At 49.5% G+C, this 22,921-nt stretch overlaps 1 protein-coding gene across 4 annotated transcripts in view; it reads left to right on the forward strand.

Annotated features, from left to right (window-relative positions):
- Positions 1–22,921, forward strand: part of shroom3 (shroom family member 3) — a 36,977-nt gene that overhangs the window by 8,203 nt on the left and 5,853 nt on the right. For 2 of the 4 annotated variants that reach the window (XM_079756144.1, XM_079756147.1), the window contains exons 4-19: positions 5,878–6,027; positions 9,872–10,075; positions 10,345–10,652; positions 10,774–11,008; positions 13,130–13,179; positions 13,302–13,611; positions 15,563–15,932; positions 16,195–16,328; positions 16,648–16,794; positions 17,338–17,726; positions 17,998–18,249; positions 18,376–18,526; positions 21,260–21,518; positions 21,606–21,667; positions 22,080–22,189; positions 22,294–22,750. In XM_079756144.1, the coding sequence (XP_079612270.1) occupies positions 5,878–6,027; positions 9,872–10,075; positions 10,345–10,652; positions 10,774–11,008; positions 13,130–13,179; positions 13,302–13,611; positions 15,563–15,932; positions 16,195–16,328; positions 16,648–16,794; positions 17,338–17,726; positions 17,998–18,249; positions 18,376–18,526; positions 21,260–21,518; positions 21,606–21,667; positions 22,080–22,189; positions 22,294–22,750 (3,588 nt within the window). Of the gene's footprint in view, positions 1–2,953; positions 3,851–5,877; positions 6,028–9,871; positions 10,076–10,344; positions 10,653–10,773; positions 11,009–13,129; positions 13,180–13,301; positions 13,612–15,562; positions 15,933–16,194; positions 16,329–16,647; positions 16,795–17,337; positions 17,727–17,997; positions 18,250–18,375; positions 18,527–21,259; positions 21,519–21,605; positions 21,668–22,079; positions 22,190–22,293; positions 22,751–22,921 lie in introns of those variants that run through there. The other 2 variants (XM_079756146.1, XM_079756145.1) reach the window with 2 other exon arrangements.

A 22,921-nucleotide genomic window follows, 5' to 3' on the forward strand; every position in this document is an offset into this window, starting at 1 on the left:
GTGTAGATGGGGAGGTGTAGATGGGGAGGTGTAGAGGAGGTGTAGATGGGGAGGTGTAGAGGAGGTGTAGATGGGGAGGTGTAGATGGGGAGGTGTTGGGGAGGTGTAGATGGGGAGGTGTAGAGGAGGTGTAGGTGGAGGTGTAGATGGAGGTGTAGATGGGGAGGTGTAGATGGAGGTGTTGGGGAGGTGTAGATGGGGAGGTGTAGATGGGGAGGTGTAGAGGAGGTGTAGATGGGGAGGTGTAGAGGAGGTTGTAGATGGGGAGGTGTAGATGGAGGTGTAGATGGAGGTGTAGATGGGGAGGTGTAGATGGGTGTAGATGGGGGAGATGATGACTTCAGCGTGATGCAGATGCACACAGAAAGAGGTCGCTGCCAACATCCTTCCTGTGTGTGTGTGTGTGTGTGTGTGTGTGTGTGTGTGTGTGTGTGTGTGTGTGTGTGTGTGTGTGACAGATTGACAGACAGCCGTCAGACTTCAACCCCTCGCCACATTACCTTGTCCTAAGTGGCCACGGGTGTGGTTATGGCTTGGTAGATCAGACGGGGTTCCTGTACTCGGCGTCAAGCTAGATGATACCTGAACTGGTGCTACCAAGCTGTATGAGTGGGTGGGGTAGGGGCTGGAGCTGAGCCGGGTGGGGTTAGACCTGGAGGTGGAGCTGAGGTGGGTGGGGTTAGACCTGGAGGTGCAGCTGAGGCGGGTGGGGTTAGACCTGGAGGTGGAGCTGAGGCGGGTGGGGTTAGACCTGGAGGTGGAGCTGAGGTGGGTGGGGTTAGACCTGGAGGTGCAGCTGAGGTGGGTGGGGTTAGACCTGGAGGTGGGGCTGAGCCGGGTGGGGTTAGACCTGGAGGTGGAGCTGAGGTGGGTGGGGTTAGACCTGGAGGTGCAGCTGAGGCGGGTGGGGTTAGACCTGGAGGTGGAGCTGAGGCGGGTGGGGTTAGACCTGGAGGTGGAGCTGAGGTGGGTGGGGTTAGACCTGGAGGTGCAGCTGAGGCGGGTGGGGTTAGACCTGGAGGTGGAGCTGAGGCGGGTGGGGTTAGACCTGGAGGTGGAGCTGAGGCGGGTGGGGTTAGACCTGGAGGTGGAGCTGAGGTGGGTGGGGTTAGACCTGGAGGTGCAGCTGAGCCGGGTGGGGTTAGACCTGGAGGTGGAGCTGAGGTGGGTGGGGTTAGACCTGGAGGTGCAGCTGAGCCGGGTGGGGTTAGACCTGGAGGTGGGGCTGAGCCAGGTGGGGTTAGACCTGGAGGTGCAGCTGAGCCGGGTGGGGTTAGACCTGGAGGTGGAGCTGAGGTGGGTGGGGTTAGACCTGGAGGTGGAGCTGACCCCACTCAGCGGTTCTGCAGTGAGCAGCCTCCATATTGCTGATGAACTTCTGGCATTTCTTGGTATGTTTTTAAAATATGAAATGTCTGTACATATATATTCAACTATTATCTATATTCATCAGTTGACCTAAATGTGGAATCATTTGACATCAGCGAGTCTTGTTTGGTCTTGTTCAAGGTCTCTGTTGTGTTATTGACTTCATATTTAACTGAATAGTGTAGTTGTTTATACAGTATCATTGAGGAATGCAGCGTTATCAGATGTCATTGAAGCCACACCACCCTGAGCTCTTATAGGTCAAAAGACAGGAAGTAAGCCATCAGAGTCCCATAGGATTGGGCGGCTAAAGAGGACAGACTGTCTCATAAACACCACTTCCACATTCTTCCACTCAGTTCTATCACCTTCTTACTCCTTTCATTATTTAAACCCTTTTAGTCCCACTCTCCTCTCCATTCCTCTCCTCTCTTCTCTCCTCTCCTCTCCTCTCTGCTCTCCTCTCACTCTTATCTCTCCTCCTCTCGCTCTTATCTCTCATACTCTCTCTCTTCTCTCTCCTCTCTCCTGCTCTCTCTTCCCGCTCTTCTCCAGCAGATGTTTGTGTAGTTCAGTCATAATGACATTCTTCTGACAAGTAGATCATTTCTTTATTACACTCAAACCGCCCTCCCCCCCACACACACAAACACACACACACACACTCTCCTATCAGTTTCCGTTGAGATGAGAGAGATGATTATTATGGCCTGGCCCAGTGGGTTCCCACGGCGACAGGATGGCTTGGACCCGCCCTACTGTGTGTGTGTGTGTGTGTGTGTGTGTGACTTCTATTCCCTGTGTAGTTCAGTAGTTAGAGCAAGGCATTAATAGAGTAGGGTTAAGGGTTCTATTCCCTGTGTAGCTCAGTAGTTAGAGCAAAGCACTAACACTACAGGGTTAGGGGTTCTATTCCCTGTGTAGCTCAGTAGTAAGAGCAAGGCATTAATAGAGTAGGGTTAGGGGTTCTATTCCCTGTGTAGGTAGAGGAGATGAGGGGCCTCACTCCCTAGTGGGCTTCATCCCTCACTCGGTCGATGGGTTGATAGGAGGTATGGTCAGACATTCCGAGGCGTGGCGACTCTTCAGTAAAGTCACAGATAAGGAGGAAGAGGAATGCCGTTGATGCTCCAAGCTAATGCTGGAAGCCCATCAAAGCTCTCCATTTACTGCTTGCTGAAAAGCGTCCGAGGTATGCTCACTAGTGAGGTGGTGGTTATTACTAATGGTTATGACGTTCTATTCCCTGTGTAGCTCAGTAGTTAGAGAAAGGCATCAATAGAGTAGGGTTAAGGGTTATATTCCCTGTGTAGCTCAGTAGGTAGAGCAAGGCACTAGCACTGCAGGGGTAGGGGTTATATTCCCTGCCTAGATCAGGGGACTGTGTGGTTATGAATGAATACACAGCTCTAGTGAGAGAGACCTTTGTTATCCACTACCACATGTTGCATCACGGGATAACCAAACCAAAACACGTTTTTATTTATTTATTTATCAAAAGTCTTTTCATCTTTTCAGTCTGATCTTTTTATTAACCTGGTAAACTGAATTTTACTCCTTTCACTAGCAGCCACCCGCTCTCCTCCCTGTTCAGACCGCTGATATGGGATGTTTACTCTCGTCTAACGGTCAGGGAGGTCTTAATTAAAAGCATTAACGAACCCTCCTCCGGCTCCTCCTCCTCCCCTTGGAGCAGTGAGGTGGAGCAGGAGGAGGCTGGTTTGAGTCTGGTAGATCCAGAGGAGCAGTGGAGCAGAGATCGGATTATGAACATCTAGGCGGAGGACGCAGCGCAGGACAGAGAATATATTTGACGGCTTTTAATTTGCTGAGGAGGTAGACTTAGAAATTTACTAATAAGAGAAGCACTGATCAACCCGGGGTCTGTGGACATCCTGAGGGGCCACTTGTGGAGAGAGAGAGAGAGAGAGAGAGAGAGGGAGAGAGAGGGGTCCTTACAACTAGTCAGAGAGAGAGAGTTGTTTTCACTGGTCTCAGACAGAGAGAGTACTTCTTACTGGTGTTAGAGAGAGAGAGAGAGAGAGAGAGAGAGAGAGAGGTTAAACTGTCAGAAAGAGTGGTTTTGATAGACTGTATGAAAAAGTCTACAAAATACCAATTTTTGGATTGCCAAGAGATATTCTGTTATGGGAAAGCCAAGTTGAAGAATATGCAACTTATGATGATTTAAATGTGCCCTTAAGTCGCTCTTCGGGACAACAGAGAAAATAAGTTCCAGAATTGATAGGATAACGCTTTGAAGGATTTGAGTAGCGGGCTCAGATTAAGGAACCCAGATTAAAGAGCATATCATGGAGCTCCTGGAGGCCCTGTACCGCAGAAGGCTTCGTAAAAAGCAGAAGAAACCTGATCTGGGCCGCTCCGACCGGGCGCTCTGTCGGTCGCCCTCGGAAACCAGTGTCACCAGTGTCAACCGCCTAGCAACCGGAATCCTTTCCAAGGTCCTCCGGTTTACCAGCAGGTGAGCTCATGGTTCATCTTCAAATCAGACTCAGGTTCACAGCAGGTGAGCTCATGGTCTTCAGATCAGACTCAGGTTCACCAGCAGGTGAGCTCTTGGTCTTCTGATCAGACTCAGGTTCACCAGCAGGTGAGCTCATGGTCTTCTGATCAGACTCAAGGGTTATTGGTAATGTTGATGGTCATTCAGATTCATAATGCATGGTTCATAGTTCATCAGTTGTGAGAGTTTATGGTTCTAAGTGGTTTGACTTTATGATAATAAGTCGGTTATAGTTGGTAATGGTTATATCCCAAACATGTCTGCCATCTTGGCGGTAATCTGCATTCATCTGACTGAGGTGATAGTGTGTCGAGGTATTCCAGTCGTGTCCGGTCATTACAGGATCTTGCTGTTTAGGGACGTGAAGGCATCCATGTCCCTGACTTCTGTTTACCAGATAACATCACTTCCTGTTTATCAGATGGCATCACTTCCTGTATGTCTGCCAGCGTACATCACAGAGTCTGGTACCCAGGAAGAAGAACTCCAACTGCCATTCAGTTAATTGAGATTGGCTATTTTGAGCTGTTGAAGAACACGAGGTGGCTATAAAGATTTGTTGAACGTGTAGTAGATAGAAAGGAGGGTGAGGTATAGGTGGAGGAGGGTGAGGTGGAGGGGATGGAGGGTGAGATAGAGGTGGAGGAGGGTGAGGTGGAGGGGGAGGTAAAACATCAAATGAATGTGATTTGATGTGTGACATGTCACTCACTTATGTCCACTCTTGTAGACAAACACTATAACAGGTTCAGGGTTAATCTCCACACACAAACAGCATGGACCTTTGCTGCACTGGCCAGTGTAGCAAAGGTCCATGCTACACACCACCTAGGTGGCGTTTCTGAGCTCCTCCAAACATAGGACACAGGGTGGTGGTTTAAAGAATCTGGTTTATTGCATAGGTTTGATACTGAAAAGGGACCTCCGCTGCCATGCAGGAGATCTCCCTGAGTGTGTGTGGTGAGTGCTGGTTTAACCTGTGCACGCGGATTACTCAATGTGTAACAGGTGTGCACCCAGCCCCGGAGTCCAATCAGGCTTCAACCAGCCAACATCCACACACACAATACCAAAAATCAACAGATTAGCAGGTTATTTCCCTATGACGGCATATCACTGCCAAAAATCACGAGCCAAATGATTCGCGCGCAGATAACTAACACATCTGTGCACAGCAATCATCATTGCTCCGCGGGTGAGAGCAATAATATAGCCTGTGAGGAGAAACATTCCTTTCTTTTTCAGTGTGTGTCCCTTGAGTTAGGGCATATGAGACCAAATGTAATGTTGTGTAACGGGCCGTGAATAAAACTGGATTTCTCTGGTTTGGAAAATTTGGGATGATCTAGTAGCACAAAAAATAATATAAAAGGTCAAGTTATTTTTAGATATTTTGTTGCAGAAATGTTACAAATATAACTTGTTGAATTGAGATTGGAGTGGACTCCAGTCCCTGAACGGCTTTCTTATTATATAACCATGGCTTTTCTTTTATATTTAAATATTATTATTATCTTTTAAGGCTTTAAGGACAGGGAGTGAAGACAGAAAGAGAGAATGACACATAGCACTGCAGTAGAGTTGTTCCGATACCGATATGGGCATAGACTTGTGAGTATGCAAGTCTATGGGCCGATCCGATTCCATCAAATGAAACGAGTCATCTCTGAGGAGCCTTATCTCCTCGGAAAAACATGGATACTTACGCTTAATTACAAGAATACAAATTTATTATTATAACTATCGATTTCAAATGATCTCGACAATGATCTCGGTATCGGCCGAGTTCAGGAATCAGTATCGGGAAGGGAAAAATGATATCGGAACATCTCTAGACAGCAGGTGGGAATCAAAGATCCGGATCCAAGAAGGTCTTCCTGACGATGCACAGAGATGTTTGAGTGCAGCGGTCGGGTGGTCTTCTGGTGATGAAGGCGGCTTGGAGCCACTGGTGTTCAGATGTATCTGTGATTATGTGTCCCCAGGCACAGTGAGCCCACCTCCCGCCCACACTCCTGGCACGCCACCAAGCTAGGGGGCAGTGGGCCGCACCCATCCCAGCTAGAGCTCTGTCCTGGGGGCCTGGACGCCCTGCACACCCCCTGGCACCAAGGGTACCAACACCACCATACCAGGTCAGTCAGAGAGAGAGAGAGAGAGAGAGAGCCACTGTATATTGTCTTGATACAGTGGTGAACTACGGTTACATACTGTACATCATGAAACATTAGCATGTTTCAACAAGACATTAGACTGTTTCACAAAATATGATCAACTGTTTTACCAGGCATTCAACTGTTCAAACAGTTTCACCAAACATTAGAACTGTTCACCTTGTCATCAGGGTGCAGGACCGGTGTTTAAGGCAGACTCTTTGGTGGGAGAGCGGAGAGGGTAGGAGGTAGAGGGTAGGAGGTAGAGGGTAGGAGGTAGAGGTTAGGGTAGAGGGTAGGAGGTAGAGGGTAGGAGGTAGAGGGTAGGAGGTAGAGGGTAGGAGGTAGAGGTTAGGGTAGAGGGTAGGAGGTAGAGGTTAGGGTAGAGGGTAGGAGGTAGAGGGTAGGAGGTAGAGGTTAGGGTAGAGGGTAGGAGGTAGAGGGTAGGAGGTAGAGGGTAGGAGGTAGAGGGTAGGAGGTAGAGGTTAGGGTAGAGGGTAGGAGGTAGAGGGTAGGAGGTAGAGGTTAGGGTAGAGGGTAGGGTAGAGGGTAGGAGGTAGAGGTTAGGGTAGAGGGTAGGAGGTAGACGGTAGGATAGAGGGTAGGAGGTAGAGGGTAGGAGGTAGACGGTAGGATAGAGGGTAGGAGGTAGAGGGTAGGAGGTAGAGGGTATGAGGTAGAGGGTAGGAGGTAGAGGGTAGGGTAGAGGGTAGGAGGTAGAGGGTAGGAGGTAGAGGGTATGAGGTAGAGGGTAGGATAGAGGGTAGGAGGTAGAGGGTAGGAGGTAGAGGGTAGGAGGTAGAGGTTAGGGTAGAGGGTAGGAGGTAGAGGGTAGGAGGTAGAGGTTAGGGTAGAGGGTAGGAGGTAGAGGTTAGGGTAGAGGGTAGGAGGTAGAGGGTAGGAGGTAGAGGTTAGGGTAGAGGGTAGGAGGTAGAGGGTAGGATAGAGGGTAGGAGGTAGAGGTTAGGAGGTAGACGGTAGGATAGAGGGTAGGAGGTAGAGGGTAGGAGGTAGAGGGTAGGAGGTAGAGGGTAGGATAGAGGGTAGGAGGTAGAGGGTAGGAGGTAGAGGGTAGGAGGTAGAGGGTAGGATAGAGGGTAGGAGGTAGAGGGTAGGAGGTAGAGGGTAGGAGGTAGAGGTTAGGGTAGAGGGTAGGAGGTAGAGGGTAGGAGGTAGAGGGTAGGGTAGGAGGTAGAGGGTAGGAGGTAGAGGGTAGGAGGTAGGGTAGAGGGTAGGAGGTAGAGGGTAGGATAGAGGGTAGGGTAGAGGGTAGGAGGTAGAGGTTAGGGTAGAGGGTAGGAGGTAGAGGGTAGGAGGTAGAGGGTAGGATAGAGGGTAGGAGGTAGAGGTTAGGAGGTAGACGGTAGGATAGAGGGTAGGAGGTAGAGGTTAGGAGGTAGACGGTAAGATAGAGGGTAGGAGGTAGAGGGTAGGGTAGAGGGTAGGAGGTAGACGGTAGGGTAGGAGGTAGAGGGTAGGAGGTAGAGGGTAGGTAGAGGGTAGGGAAGGAGGTAGAGGGTAGGGTAGGTGGTAGAGGGTAGGAGGTAGAGGTTAGGGTAGAGGGTAGGAGGTAGAGGGTAGGAGGTAGGGGGTAGGGTAGAGGGTAGGAGGTAGAGGGTAGGAGGTAGAGGGTAGAGGGTAGGAGGTAGGGTAGAGGGTAGGAGGTAGGGTAGAGGGTAGGAGGTAGAGGGTAGGGTAGAGGGTAGGAGGTAGAGGGTAGGGTAGAGGGTAGGAGGTAGAGGGTAGGAGGTAGAGGGTAGGAGGTAGAGCGTAGGCTAGAGGGTAGGAGGTAGAGGGTAGGAGGTAGAGGGTAGGAGGTAGAGGGTAGGAGGTAGAGGGTAGGCTAGAGGGTAGGAGGTAGAGGGTAGGAGGTAGAGGGTAGGAGGTAGAGCATAGGCTAGAGGGTAGGAGGTAGAGGGTAGGAGGTAGAGGGTAGGAGGTAGAGGGTAGGAGGTAGAGCGTAGGGTAGAGGGTAGGAGGTAGAGCGTAGGGTAGAGGGTAGGAGGTAGAGGGTAGGGTAGGAGGTAGAGGGTAGGAGGTAGAGGGTAGGAGGTGGAGGGCAGGGTAGAGTGTAGGAGGTAGAGGGTAGGAGGTAGAGGGTAGGAGGTAGAGGGTAGGAGGTAGAGCGTAGGGTAGAGGGTAGGAGGTAGAGGGTAGGAGGTAGAGGGTAGGAGGTAGAGGGTAGGGTAGGAGGTAGAGCGTAGGGTAGAGGGTAGGAGGTAGAGCGTAGGCTAGAGGGTAGGAGGTAGAGGGTAGGGTAGAGGGTAGGGTAGAGTGTAGGAGGTAGAGGGTAGGAGGTAGAGGGTAGGAGGTAGAGGGTAGGGTAGGAGGTAGAGGGTAGGAGGTAGAGGGTAGGGTAGGAGGTAGAGCGTAGGGTAGAGGGTAGGAGGTAGAGCGTAGGGTAGAGGGTAGGAGGTAGAGCGTAGGCTAGAGGGTAGGAGGTAGAGGGTAGGAGGTAGAGGGTAGGAGGTAGAGCGTAGGCTAGAGGGTAGGAGGTAGAGCGTAGGCTAGAGGGTAGGAGGTAGAGGGTAGGAGGTAGAGGTTAGGAGGTAGAGGGTAGGAGGTAGAGGGTAGGAGGTAGAGCGTAGGGTAGGAGGTAGAGCGTAGGCTAGAGGGTAGGAGGTAGAGGGTAGGAGGTAGAGGGTAGGAGGTAGAGGGTAGGGTAGGAGGTAGAGAGACTCAGATAAGGAGCCTGGAGGTTGGGTTGTGCAGAACTCTTTCACCCTTCTTGGATCCTGTTCCCAGAGCTCTGATAAAGGCAGACCGTCATAGGTCATGGTCAGAAATAGAAGCGCTATATCATCAGCTACTAAACAATCTGTTGATAACGTGATCCAGACACAGGATTCATATACCAGTCCTTCATTCAGAAGAGCATATTGAAATGTCTGAATCCAATCATAAAACCTTCTCCTTAAGTCTTTATTATAGCTATTAATTATGTAAGGAATGAACAATTCTTGGCTATCAAGTTTTTGGAGAAAACAGTACTGCTCATACCACAGTTACCAACCATGGTAAGAGATCCATTACTTTCATCTACTGCGTTGTTGGTTTTTAACTGAGTCAGCTGAAATGAACACATTATATCGCCGGGCATTAAGGCGATGATCTTACTGTTGTCATGGTAACATCTGGTGGACAGTCTTTTTGGGCCATTGTTGATAATGTTGATTTGGGGGCGGCATGTAGCTCAGGAGGTAGAGCGAGAATGGGTGAATGTTTATTTTATTATCGTAAAGCGTTTTGAGTGCAACTAGTTAGAAAAGTGCTGTATAAATGTAGTCCATTTACCATTTGATTTGCAGTGCATTATTTTAGAACTTTGACGGGGCAGAGAAGCCCGTTCCTGGACAATAATACACAAATCTGGAACATTGTTGACCAATCACGATCAAGTATTTGGCAACACTGTGGTATAACACTGAATATATAATTGTAGTTTTCTGTTCTTGTCCTGCCGATAAATGTTTATAGATGCTGAACTGAGAGAAAGAGACTCTCATCCTGTGATCTAGACACACAGATTATCATGACTGTTATCTAATACAGTAATGACACCAATATCTCTGTCTGTCCGTCTGCCTTTCTGTGATTCTCTGTCTGCCTTCCTGCTTGCCTGCCTGCCTGTTTACCTACCTGTCTGTCCGCCTGTCTGATTCCCTGCTTGTCTGTCTGTCTACCTGCATGTCTGTCTGTCTGCCTGTCCGCCTGTCTACCTGTCTGTCTGTCTGCCTGTCTGTCTACCTGTCTGTCTGCCTGCCCACCTGTCTGTCCGCCTGCCTGTCTGTCTGCCTCCCTGTCCGCCTGCCTGTGTGTCCCTCAGTGTGTCCACCACAGACCTGTCTGCTGGGTGGGACTCTGGGTTCAGCTACCTGAGGAGGAGTCCAGAGCAGTACAGCTCCCGGGAGAGCCTGGACAGCCTGGACCCCCCGCCCGCACCCCAGAGCCGGGCTGGACCCCGGGACACCCCCCTCGACCCCCATGACCACAGGGAACACCAACCCGTCCCCCCCCATCCATCCACCAGGTCAAAACCGTCCTTTTGTTCATCCATTCATCCACGTATTAGATTGGTCATTTGCCTATTCATTCATTTACTTATCCGTTCATTAACTCAATCATCATGGTCCATTCAGTCCGTAGTTCATCTATTCATTCAGTCACCTGTCCTTCCATCCATCGATTAATTCATGAAGTCATTAATGAGTGAGTCCATCCCCCCGTCCACTCCCTCCGGAGGAGACCCCGGCTGTGACGTGTCGACTGAAGGCCTCCTCCTCCTCTGGTTCTCCTCAGGTCCTCCCACAGCATGGACCTCCTGCACAGCAAGAGGGACTCTGCTTACTCCTCCTTCTCCACCTCCTCCAGCATCCCAGACTACCTGGCGTCCGCCCCCTCCCTCAGCTCCGAGCGCTGCTGCTCCCTGGAGAGTGTCTCCCCCCGGGGGAGGGAGGGGGAGGGGCGCTACTCCCTGGAGAGTGTCTCCCCCCGGGGGAGGGAGGGGCAGGGTCCCCATGGCCACGCAGGCTTCATGCGCTCGGAGCTCACCTCTGCTGCGTCGCTAGGCAACAGCCTATCCCAGGATAGGGGCGTGGTGAAAATAGGTAGGCGACGAAATGGATTGACTCAAACACGCCCGGCGCACGCAAAAAGTATGTCACCTCCTGTGTCAGGTCATGATGTCTCTTCCTGTGTAAGAGCCTGTCCTTCCTGTGTTGGTGGCAGAATCTGGGGGCGGGGTCTTTTACCATGGCAACTGCAGTAGCGGTAGCAGTGGCGGGGTCCACGGGTCGAAGCGCCACAGCGTCGGGCCCATCTGGGGCCCGACGGCCGGCCCCAGCTCCTCAGACCCCCTGAAGGAGGCCCCGGCCCCCCCCCACCGCAGTGACAGCTACCGGGCCACCAGGACCCACGAGAGACCCAGCTCCTGGTCCAGCCTCGAGCACGGCCGCTCGCTACGGTGGGCCGCCATGTTATTGACCTCTAGATATTATATCTACCTTTATATATTATATAAACCTCTATATATTATATCTACCTTTATATATTATATAAACCTCTATATATTAAATGTACCTCTAGATATTATATCTACCTTTATATATTATGCCTCTATATATTATATATACCTCTATATAGTACACATACCTCTATATGTTAGGCATACCTCTATATATACATACCTTAGGGCTCCATAGTGCGACCTATTTGACCAAAAAACATTTAAGGGTGCGACTAATATTTTTTATGGGTCGCACTGGTGTACCTGACGCTGCCCGGGTGAAAAAATAAATTCCCTTGGCAATCGCATCATCTCTCTGTGTTCACCTGTAATCGAACTCGCACTCATGGTTAGGGATGGGGATCGTAACCCGGTTCTATCAAGGACCTGGTTCCACTTTTTTCAAAACCCGAAAATCAGAGTCCCGTCGTTCATTTTATTTTTTTTTTGTCTTGTAGGTCCTTTAACGTAATGTTGTGTCCCTCGAGTCGCGTCACGGCATTTAAATCAAATCAATCCAATCACTGCAGCGTGTCCGCCAATGTTTTTGAATGGAATTGTAACCAAACAGGTATTACAAGTAAAACAAGTGAAGTCTGGCAGTTAACTTTGCTTGCGAGGATGGCTGAACGGGCGTATAGGGGGGAACACAACCGCAATGGCCAAGCACATTAGCATTGTGCATCAAATAAAGACCAAATGCAGTACCTTCGACTGTCTGCGAGTTGAAAAGACTTATCATGATGCGTTCAAATATAACATAAAGAAACGGTAAATTGAGTTTTTGGTGAGAAACATGGTAATACTGTATTACTCATGTTTCTGTGTTACTAATACAGTTGTATAGTGCTCTAATCATTTTATTTTATATAACTAAAACTACTGATGTCAATATTTATTAAGAATTACATATTTAATTTAAAATGCAATTATTTATTTCCTAAATATTTTCCTCATCACTAAAAACGCTTCGTATTTCCACCAATTAATAGAAAAGTATCAATAGTGGTATCGATAAAGAATCTGATCATTAAGGAGTATCGAAAATGGTATCGATATCAATAAATATCAATGATCCCCATCCCTACTCATGGTAGGATGATATCATGGTCTAAACCAATAAGAGAAAGAACTCGGTCGGTTCTTTGCCTCTGATTGGCTCTGGTCCTGTTCACTGCTTGTGTTTGTTTTTAAAATTGCGAACGACCTGAGCACCAGAGTAACTGAAACTGATAAAGAAAATAAACGCGACAAAAGAGGGGGAAAATTAAGCGAGGTAAAAACATTGAATGTTTTTTCATTCAAAAAAACTAAGCCTACTGTTCCAACCTGCCCTACTACTGAGAGTAATTATTCAGAGAGTCTGAATTACCTGCACAAGCCCTTTTATTTGGAAATGTTTTATTTTGCTTAATTTTTTAGTTTTAAATGTTCCATTTCAGCTCAGTGAAAAACTTGAAACACTTTATTTTTATTTTTATATATAATTGTGCTTCAAATAAAGACAAGCATTTCTCTACACCTCATGCTGCGTTCCAGGGACACTTTTTAGCCTGTAAGTTACGAGCTTGAACTGGGAGTGAATCGGTCTGGTACGAGTTCACGGGTAGTGAGTTGCGGGTTTGTCTGCCGTTCCAGGGCATTTTCACGGGTAGAAGGTTGTGAAAACACGGGTTACGGGTTGCCTGGAACGCACCATTATTCTTGTTCAAAAATCATTCACATTATATGAAAGTTATGGAGAGCGATAAAAGGTGACCTTATGGTGTTAAAGGAGGCAATGAAAAATTTGGTGCACCTAAATTTTGTGCTGGTGCACCTAAAAAAAAAAGTTAGGCGCACCAGTGCAACCAACGCATAAAGTTAGTCTGGAGCCCTGTACATCTTTCTATTTTTGTATGTATTCATATTATCTTATACACTGTCTCATCTCCTGATGTAGTCTGGACCGCACTCACTAAGGGTGGGAGTTAACGTTTATATATCTATGTCTATATCTATCTATAACTATACCTATGTCTATATGGATGCTAGCTCTATCTATCTATATTAAATCTGTATTTAATGTGTGTTATTCAGGTCGCTACATAAAGGCTCCTGGCATCATTCCAGTGGCTCTGTGGCTTCAGGTAAACGCTGGTTTTCCCCCTTTAGTTTAAACCATGTTTATTGTTCAGCTGTTCTCCCACCGGCTCCCCCTGGTGGTCTTCCAGTGCTGTTCTGCCAGCTAACCCACGGTGACCGTCTTCAGCCAAAGGCTCGTACGCCGCCGACGTCCAGCTGCACACCGTGGTGGAGAAGAGCCCCGAGAGCAGCCCCACCCCCAGGCCTCGTCAGGGGGGGGGCCTCCCTGGGGCCCCCAGCACCAGCCCTGTACCTCTCCCCTACAGCCAGGGCCCCCCAGCCGCGGGGGCCAGGGATCCCCTCCATCAGCTCCAGCAGGGCGGGGGGGTACGGAGCAGCCTGGGCTCTGCCACACCCCCCCACTTGTCCCCCTCCGCCTCCTCTTCCTCCTCGTCTTCGTCCTGTCCCCTCAGGAGGACGCTGCAGGGTGCAGACAGGTAGGGGGCGTGTCCTCGGCCCGCCCTGTTTGTGTAGGATAGGCAAATGTCTCAAAGCTATTCTGGAATTTCGAAACATACATGAAAGAATTATAGATTAAAATGTATTTCGAAAGTGAGAACAAAAAATACCCACCGACCCTAATTTATCTATCCCATCTTATCTCTATATCGTCCCCTTATCTTAACTTTATATCTATCCTATCTTTGTCTCTCATATATACACCTTACTCTAACCTTAACCCTACATCTTACTAATCTAACCTATTATCCAACCAGCTCCATGCTAACCTATCATCCAACTAGCTCCATGCTAACCTATCATCCAACCAGCTCCATGCTAACCTATCATCCAACTAGCTCCATGCTAACCTATCATCCAACTAGCTCCATGCTAACCTATCATCCAACCAGCTCCATGCTAACCTATTATCCAACCAGCTCCATGCTAACCTATCATCCAACCAGCTCCATGCTAACCTATCATCCAACCAGCTCAACCATAACCAATCATCCAACTAGCTGTATGCTAACCTATCATCCAACCGTCCCTTGGTTCAGCTGACTCATGCTAAATCAGTCACCTGACAGTCACCTCCTCTGTGTTTTCTCCCCTGATGGTTATGGGAGGGTTCTCTTGCCCTTTAGAGAGCTTGGTGATAAAGAGCAGGAGATCAAGTTGCTTTCAGTTCGCTTTTCTATTTTTTCGCTATGCAAACAACACCATATCCCCAAAATACAATGACTGGCCATTCTTACAGTTACTGTAAAGAAATTGGTCTACCTGAACTTTTACTTTGTCTACTTTGTCACCTAACCCTACCTGAACTCTGAATCATATTTAATCCTTGTCTCTTAGAAAACTCTAATCCTATAGCTAGACCGTCTCTTTCTCTCTAACGTAGGTCTAACCTTAACCCTTTAGTCTATCTAATCTTTCTCTCTAACATAACTTTTACCTTGATATCAAATCTTTATCTCTGACGTCTCTATAACTTTTATATTAGATATTATATCTTATCTTTCTCTGTAACATACCTCTATCCGTAACCCTATATCTTATCTTTCTCCTAAACATGTCTATCTTTAACTCTACATCTTATCTTTCACCTTAAACTAACTCTAACTCTAACTCTACATCTTATCGTTCACCTTAAACTAACTCTAACTCTAACTCTACATCTTATCGTTCACCTTAAACTAACTCTAACTCTAACTCTACATCTTATCGTTCACCTTAAACTAACTCTAACTCTAACTCTACATCTTATCGTTCACCTTAAACTAACTCTAACTCTAACTCTACATCTTATCGTTCACCTTAAACTAACTCTAACTCTAACTCTACATCTTATCGTTCACCTTAAACTAACTCTAACTCTAACTCTACATCTTATCGTTCACCTTAAACTAACTCTAACTCTAACTCTACATCTTATCGTTCACCTTAAACTAACTCTAACTCTAACTCTACATCTTATCGTTCACCTTAAACTAACTCTAACTCTAACTCTACATCTTATCGTTCACCTTAAACTAACTCTAACTCTAACTCTACATCTTATCGTTCACCTTAAACTAACTCTAACTCTAACTCTACATCTTATCGTTCACCTTAAACTAACTCTAACTCTAACTCTACATCTTATCGTTCACCTTAAACTAACTCTAACTCTACATCTTATCGTTCACCTTAAACTAACTCTAACTCTACATCTTATCGTTCACCTTAAACTAACTCTAACTCTAACTCTACATCTTATCTTTCACCTTAAACTAACTCTAACTCTAACTCTACATCTTATCGTTCACCTTAAACTAACTCTAACTCTAACTCTACATCTTATCGTTCACCTTAAACTAACTCTAACTCTAACTCTACATCTTATCGTTCACCTTAAGCTAACTCTAACTCTAACTCTACATCTTATCTCCTGTTCCTCTGGATCAGGGCTGAAGACCCCCTGGTCTCCCCCAGGGTCGCCCAGGGCCAGGCCCCTGCTCGCCCCCCCCACACATCATCATACCTCCAGCCCAGCGCCCTGGCCCCCCCGTCCTGGGACCAGCAGGAGACCCCCCTGACCCGGCTGGAGATGGCGCTGGCAGAGGTCCAGCGGTGCGCCGGCTCTGACAGCGTTCTCACCCCCGCCAGTAGCCAGGGGGGTGGTAGCCAGGGCGGTGGTAGCCATGCCAACAGCGGTGGTAGCCATGCCAACAGCGGTGGTAACCAGGACAACAGCCTGAGCCTGTCCGTCCTGGAGAAGGTTTGCCGCTTTGAGAGGCGGGAACACGGCGTGAGGCAGCGTAGCCTGCGGTTCAAGGTACAGCAGCACTGAGGCTATCATGTTGTGTCATGTGCTCACACTGTTCACACTGTGCAGCTAGCTAGCATGTTGGTAGCATGTTGCTAACAGATAGTTTACAAATTTCTGACACTGACGTTAACTAAGAAGTATGTAATGCTAACAACTTGCTAACTCTCACATGTGGCTAATGCCAGCATGATGTTAACTATGGTTTTATAATGTTAAATGGTTCCCTTTCGGCATGATAATGGCCTTCTCCCTGTCTCACCTGGTCCAGAATGAGCCGGGTCAGAGTGGGAAGAGCTCCCCCTGTGGAGCGGAGGACCTCCGGAACATGCTGGAGAGAAGCGGCTCCAAAGCCCACCGCACCATGAGCTACAGGGGGCGGAGCAGTGACCCACCACCACACAGGTAGGACAGGTAGACCAGTACAGTAGCATAGGTAGACCAGTAGAGTAACACAGGTAGACCAGTACAGTAGTGTAGGTAGACAAGTACAGGTGGTACAGGTAGATCAGTATAGGTGGTACAGGTAGACCAATACAGGTTTAATAGTAACAGTGGATCAGGTAGAACGGGACAGGTATCTCAGTTGATTGATCTGTGGAAGCAGCTTTTGCCACATGCCAAGCAAGGTGATCAGCCATCAGTCCATTGGTGCCTGTACTCTGTGTCACTGACTGAACAACGCATTGATCACTCAACCCTGACCTCCGCCTCTTGTGTCCAGGGGCCAAGCTGACCCCAGCTCAGTGCTGCTGAGGAGCCGCAGCACGTTCCACCTAAGAGAGCCTCCCCCAGAAGAGAGCCATCAGCCCCTCTGTGCTGCTGGACAGCGCCCACACACCCTCCCTCACCTAGACCACGCCTTCAGCAGGTGAGAGGAGCCTCCTGCACAGGACAGGATATGGGGGGTTAGTGGAGAGGACATGGGGATGAAGTGGACAGGAAATGAGGCTCAGTGTACAGGCAAGACATGGGGGTTAGTGGACAGTCTAGACATGGGGGTTAGTGGACAGTCTAGACATGGGGGTGAGTGGACAGTCTAGACATGGGGGTGAGTGGACAGTCTAGACATGGGGGTGAGTGGACAGTCTAGACATGGGGGTGAGTGGACAGTCTAGACATGGGGGTGAGTGGACAGTCTAGACATGGGGGTGAGTGGACAGTCTAGACATGGGGGTGAGTGGACAGTCTAGACATGGGGGTGAGTGGACAGTCAGTGAACCAGCCTTGTTCGATAGCAATTCTTTGCAAACATGCCAGGGGAACATCACAATCGCTATGTACTATAAGAGATCACTGCCTCATAAAAATGATTGGTTGGTTGCCGAGCGTCGGTTCCGCCCCGGCATGCGCATGAGGCAGTACTTTTATGTCAGACCCCTCAACCCAACCCCGACCTCCCTGCTGCCTCCAGCTCCTACAGGGACTCCCTGAAGGACGCCCAGTCCAAGGTGCTGGGCTCCACCTCCTTCAGACGGAGGGACCTCAGCTCCTCCTCCTCCTCCTCTGGCCTCCCTTCCCCCACCAGCTACCTCTCCCTGGAGAAGAGGGGTCCCAAGACCAAGCCCAAACCCCAGCGCCCTGTCCCGACCTCCTCCTGCTGCCCCCCCCTCGTGTCCCCTCACACCCCCAGGGAGAGGCACACCTTGGGCCCTCCCGCCGCCGGACCCCCGCTGATGGGCCGGGTGTGCGGCCGCAAGCGCCTCAGCGTCCAGCAGAAGAAGAGGTCCTACTCAGAGCCGGACAGCCTGCACGAGGTGGGGGTGTCGGACCCCGAGACCAGCGCCCTCTTCAGGAGGGGAGGTACGGCTGGGCTTATATACTGATGTACTGTGAGGAGGGATGAACCACGGAATCCTCCACATGCAGTGCAGTGCATTCACACGCTGTCAGCGCAGGGCTTTCTTTCTGATAACCATTGAGTGATATAATGTGGGACCATTAGCTTCCAGCAGGAACATGTGGAACATACATGCAGCAACCATGTAAATGCAACATCAAAGCTGGACCATATTTGACGTTTTATAGACGCTAGGCGTTTCAGGTTGCTCACACAGCCCTCCCTGCCCCCCAGAGAGCAGCGTGGCCGACCGCAGGCGGTTGTTTGAGGGGGCGGCGCCCGGGGGCAGCCTGTGTGGGGACGGGCCCCGCCCCCAGAGCACTGGGCCCCGCCCCCAGAGCGCCGGGCCCCGCCCCCCTGCCCTACGGCAGGCCCAGCAGGACGCGCTGGCCCAGTACATCCAGAGGAAGAGGAACGAGAGGAGGGAGCAGGACAGGCCTCAGAGACCCCACAGCTACCTGCAGCCGGACCCCGAGAGACGGACAGGTGGACTCACAGACCGACATGTTCCCTTTTCTTATCTCTCTCTGTCCATTCAATTCAAAAGAGCTTTGTTAGAAAGAACAATTACAAAATGGTGAACACTAAAACACTGTCTCCCTGCTCTCCCAGAGACCTCCAGTCTGTCCTCCGCCTCCAGCCTCCTGTCCCTCCAGGAGTCCTGCCCAGACTGGAGCTTCATCCCTGGGGAGGGATGGCTTGGCGCCCCCCTGACCCCTGGAGCTCAGAGCAGCATGAGGTCCACGAGACCCCCGTCCTCGGGGTAAGCCACCCTGATGCTCCACCTCCACCCCGCTGTAGCTCAGCCCTATATGGCCTGGGGCTCAGGGGGCCTCTGATACCCCCCCCCCCCCCCTTCCTCAGGCCCCCTGTTGGGTTCCTAGCGCAAGATGCCCCCTGACCCCTACCTGCTCCTTAGTGAACGAATGGGAACAGACGAGGGGAAGGCATCAAATGAAACCATATATCCCTTAAACTACAAGTCTTAAACTACAAGAGATCAACGGCCCATTAAAAGACTTTTCTAGCGACCACATGGTACCGAGGGGTCAAGCCAGTACATGGACTTCCATGTTCTGTTGTATTATTTCATTTCCCAGTTCAAAGTTTGTTTTGGGGGTTTCCAGTGTGATGCAGTGCTGGGTGTGAGTCTGACAGAACCCTGAGCAGAGGGGGGAGCAGAAGTATAGACAGCAATGTTCTGTAGGTAGAAGACTGTGCTGTAGGTAAGAGACTGTTCTGAAGATAGAAGACTGTTCTGTAGATAGAACACTGTTCTGACAGTGTTCTGTAGGTAGTACACTGTTCTGTAGGTGAGAGACTGTTCTGAAGATAGAAGACTGTTCTGTAGATAGAACACTGTTCTGACAGACTGTTCTGTAGGTAGAACACTGTTCTGACAGACTGTTCTGCAGGTGAGAGACTGTTCTGAAGATAGAAGACTGTTCTGTAGATAGAACACTGTTCTGACAGACTGTTCTGTAGGTAGAACACTGTTCTGACAGACTGTTCTGTAGGTGAGAGACTGTTCTAAAGATAGAATACTGTTCTGTAGATATGACACTGTTCTGACAGACTGTTCTGTAGGTAGAACACTGTTCTGACAGACTGTTCTGTAGGTGAGAGACTGTTCTAAAGATAGAAGACTGTTCTGTAGATAGAACACTGTTCTGACAGACTGTTCTGTAGGTGAGAGACTGTTCTAAAGATAGAAGACTGTTCTGTAGATAGAACACTGTTCTGACAGACTGTTCTGTAGGTAGAACACTGTTCTGACAGACTGTTCTGCAGGTGAGAGACTGTTCTGAAGATAGAAGACTGTTCTGTAGATAGAACACTGTTCTGACAGACTGTTCTGTAGGTAGAACACTGTTCTGACAGACTGTTCTGTAGGTGAGAGACTGTTCTAAAGATAGAATACTGTTCTGTAGATAGAACACTGTTCTGACAGACTGTTCTGTAGGTAGAACACTGTTCTGACAGACTGTTCTGTAGGTGAGAGACTGTTCTAAAGATAGAAGACTGTTCTGTAGATAGAACACTGTTCTGACAGACTGTTCTGTAGGTGAGAGACTGTTCTAAAGATAGAAGACTGTTCTGTAGATAGAACACTGTTCTGACAGACTGTTCTGTAGGTAGAACACTGTTCTGACAGACTGTTCTGTAGGTGAGAGACTGTTCTGTAGGTAGAACACTGTTCTGACAGACTGTTCTGTAGGTGAGAGACTGTTCTGAAGATAGAAGACTGTTCTGTAGGTAGAACACTGTTCTGACAAACTGTTCTGTAGGTGAGAGACTGTTCTAAAGATAGAAGACTGTTCTGTAGATAGAAGACTGTTCTGACAGACTGTTCTGTAGGTAGAACACTGTTCTGACAGACTGTTCTGTAGGTGAGAGACTGTTCTGTAGGTAGAACACTGTTCTGACAGACTGTTCTGTAGGTGAGAGACTGTTCTGAAGATAGAAGACTGTTCTGTAGGTAGAACACTGTTCTGACAAACTGTTCTGTAGGTGAGAGACTGTTCTAAAGATAGAAGACTGTTCTGTAGATAGAAGACTGTTCTGACAGACTGTTCTGTAGGTAGAACACTGTTCTGACAGACTGTTCTGTAGGTAGAACACTGTTCTGACAGACTGTTCTGTAGGTAGAACACTGTTCTGACAGACTGTTCTGCAGGTGAGAGACTGTTCTCAAGATAGAAGACTGTTCTGTAGATAGAACACTGTTCTGACAGACTGTTCTGTAGGTAGAACACTGTTCTGACAGACTGTTCTGTAGGTGAGAGACTGTTCTAAAGATAGAAGACTGTTCTGTAGATAGAACACTGTTCTGACAGACTGTTCTGTAGGTGAGAGACTGTTCTGAAGATAGAAGACTGTTCTGTAGGTAGAACACTGTTCTGACAGACTGTTCTGTAGGTAGAACACTGTTCTGACAGACTGTTCTGTAGGTAGAACACTGTTCTGTAGGTGAGAGACTGTTCTGAAGATAGAAGACTGTTCTGTAGGTAGAACACTGTTCTGACAGACTGTTCTGTAGGTGAGAGACTGTTCTAAAGATAGAAGACTGTTCTGTAGATAGAACACTGTTCTGACAGACTGTTCTGTAGGTAGAACACTGTTCTGACAGACTGTTCTGTAGGTGAGAGACTGTTCTGTAGGTAGAACACTGTTCTGACAGACTGTTCTGTAGGTAGAACACTGTTCTGACAGACTGTTCTGTAGGTAGAACACTGTTCTGACAGACTGTTCTGTAGGTGAGAGACTGTTCTAAAGATAGAAGACTGTTCTGTAGATAGAACACTGTTCTGACAGACTGTTCTGTAGGTGAGAGACTGTTCTGAAGATAGAAGACTGTTCTGTAGGTAGAACACTGTTCTGACAGACTGTTCTGTAGGTAGAACACTGTTCTGACAGACTGTTCTGTAGGTAGAACACTGTTCTTTGGGTACTGATCTGACCAGTCTAAAGTATGCCTCTGGTACCCCCCTCCCAGCACAGACCCAGGCTCCCCGCCCCCCCTCCATGCTGGGGTGCACTGCCTAGTCCAAGCCCCAGCGAGACCCCCCCAGGGCCCCTCCCTGGACCAGGGCCCCTCCCTGGACCAGGGCCCCTCCCTGGACCAGGGCCTCTCCCAGCAGGTGCATGGGGCCCTGCAGAGGCCCCCGTCCAGCATGCTGGGTTCCACAGAGGATCTTCCGGACGAGAGAGAGACGGGCGATCAACTCCACCGCTGTTTATCAACCCCCCAACAGGTAGGCAACCCCCCCCCCCCCCCCCCCCTCCTGGACAGGCTCATGTCTGTACATGTTGACCTCTGACCCCACCGTCCTCTGTTCCAGGACGTCAGAGAGGTCTCCATGACAACGCTTGCGACAGCTGAAGCCCTGCAGCAACCTGACAGGTAGAACCAGCCATCTGTCTGTCTTTCGCTCTCCCTTCCTGTCTGTCTGTCTGTCTGTCTGTCTGTCTCTATGTCTATCTGACTCTCTGTCTCTCTGTCTGTCTGTCTGTCTGTTTACGTCTGGGTGTCTTGTTTCACCGCTGCCTTTCACTGCTGGCGGCTCTCAGAACCACAGTGCTGGATTGGATTTGATCGTGAAAATGAATAACATTATATAATAATGTAGATAATATGTCCCATCTGGTACTGGACTGTTAAGGACCACTTTATCAGACCAGTCCTTCATCCCAGTTCCAGTCCGTCTGACCCTCAGCACCGTGAAGGAGTTAAAGAGAAACTCACAGGAGAAACCTTGAGGATAAACACATGAGCCATGCACTCCTAACGACCATCTCTCTGCTTGTCCTTGTAGACCAATGACCGCTCAGACTCCAGAGGGACACGCCCCCTCCTCAGACCCCGCCCACCACCCCTACCAGGCGGATGTCAGCCCTGGCACCTCTGCGTTCGCAGCTCCTCAAGGCAACTACATACACACTCCAACACACCCTCCCCCTGCCCCTTCAGGACACCAGTGTGGACCTCTAACCTCTACTTCCTGCCTCTTTGTTTTCACTACCTGACAGCAGGGCCGAGCGAGTCTCACCCACCTGTCACCAGGAGAGAGAGGCCTCATATCTCCTCCCCGCTGGCTGCCTCGGTGGGCCTCCCCTCCCCCCTGCCTCACCCTACCTCCCCCTCGCCCCTATATCCCCCCGTCACCTCCGCCCCGAGGCTACTGAACACTGCCGGGGACGGTGTCACGGTGGAAACCATGACAACGGCGGCGACGGAGGACAGTGACAGGGTGAAGCGCTCCTCCCTCCCCCTCCCTCCCTCCCCACCCTCCACCCAATTGCTCTCCTCCCTCAGGAACTCAGAGTCCCGCCTCCTCAGCCTATCAGAGCCCTCAGAAGTGGGCCAATCAGAAAATGACACGGACGAGGTCTTCCCTCCTTTTCCGCATCTTCTTCCAATCACAGAGAGTGACATCACCAAGTATCCCCCTCCTCCTCCTCAGCAGGAGGTGCTGGGGACCACTGGGTGAGTGTACCTCCCTGGGGGTCTCCGGGGGGTCTTAAGGTTGTCTGTATTCAGCCTCTGCGCGTTCACGTTAACGTGAGGGTGTGAAGGTGTACACAAGAGGGCACTGCTGAGTTAGGGGCGGGGTGAACACCAGGGGAAGGGGTAGCGGTGTGATCCTGTTGCAATTTG

This window comes from Pollachius pollachius (genome assembly GCF_949987615.1).
Source record: "Pollachius pollachius genome assembly, chromosome: 18".
Taxonomy (NCBI): domain Eukaryota; kingdom Metazoa; phylum Chordata; class Actinopteri; order Gadiformes; family Gadidae; genus Pollachius; species Pollachius pollachius.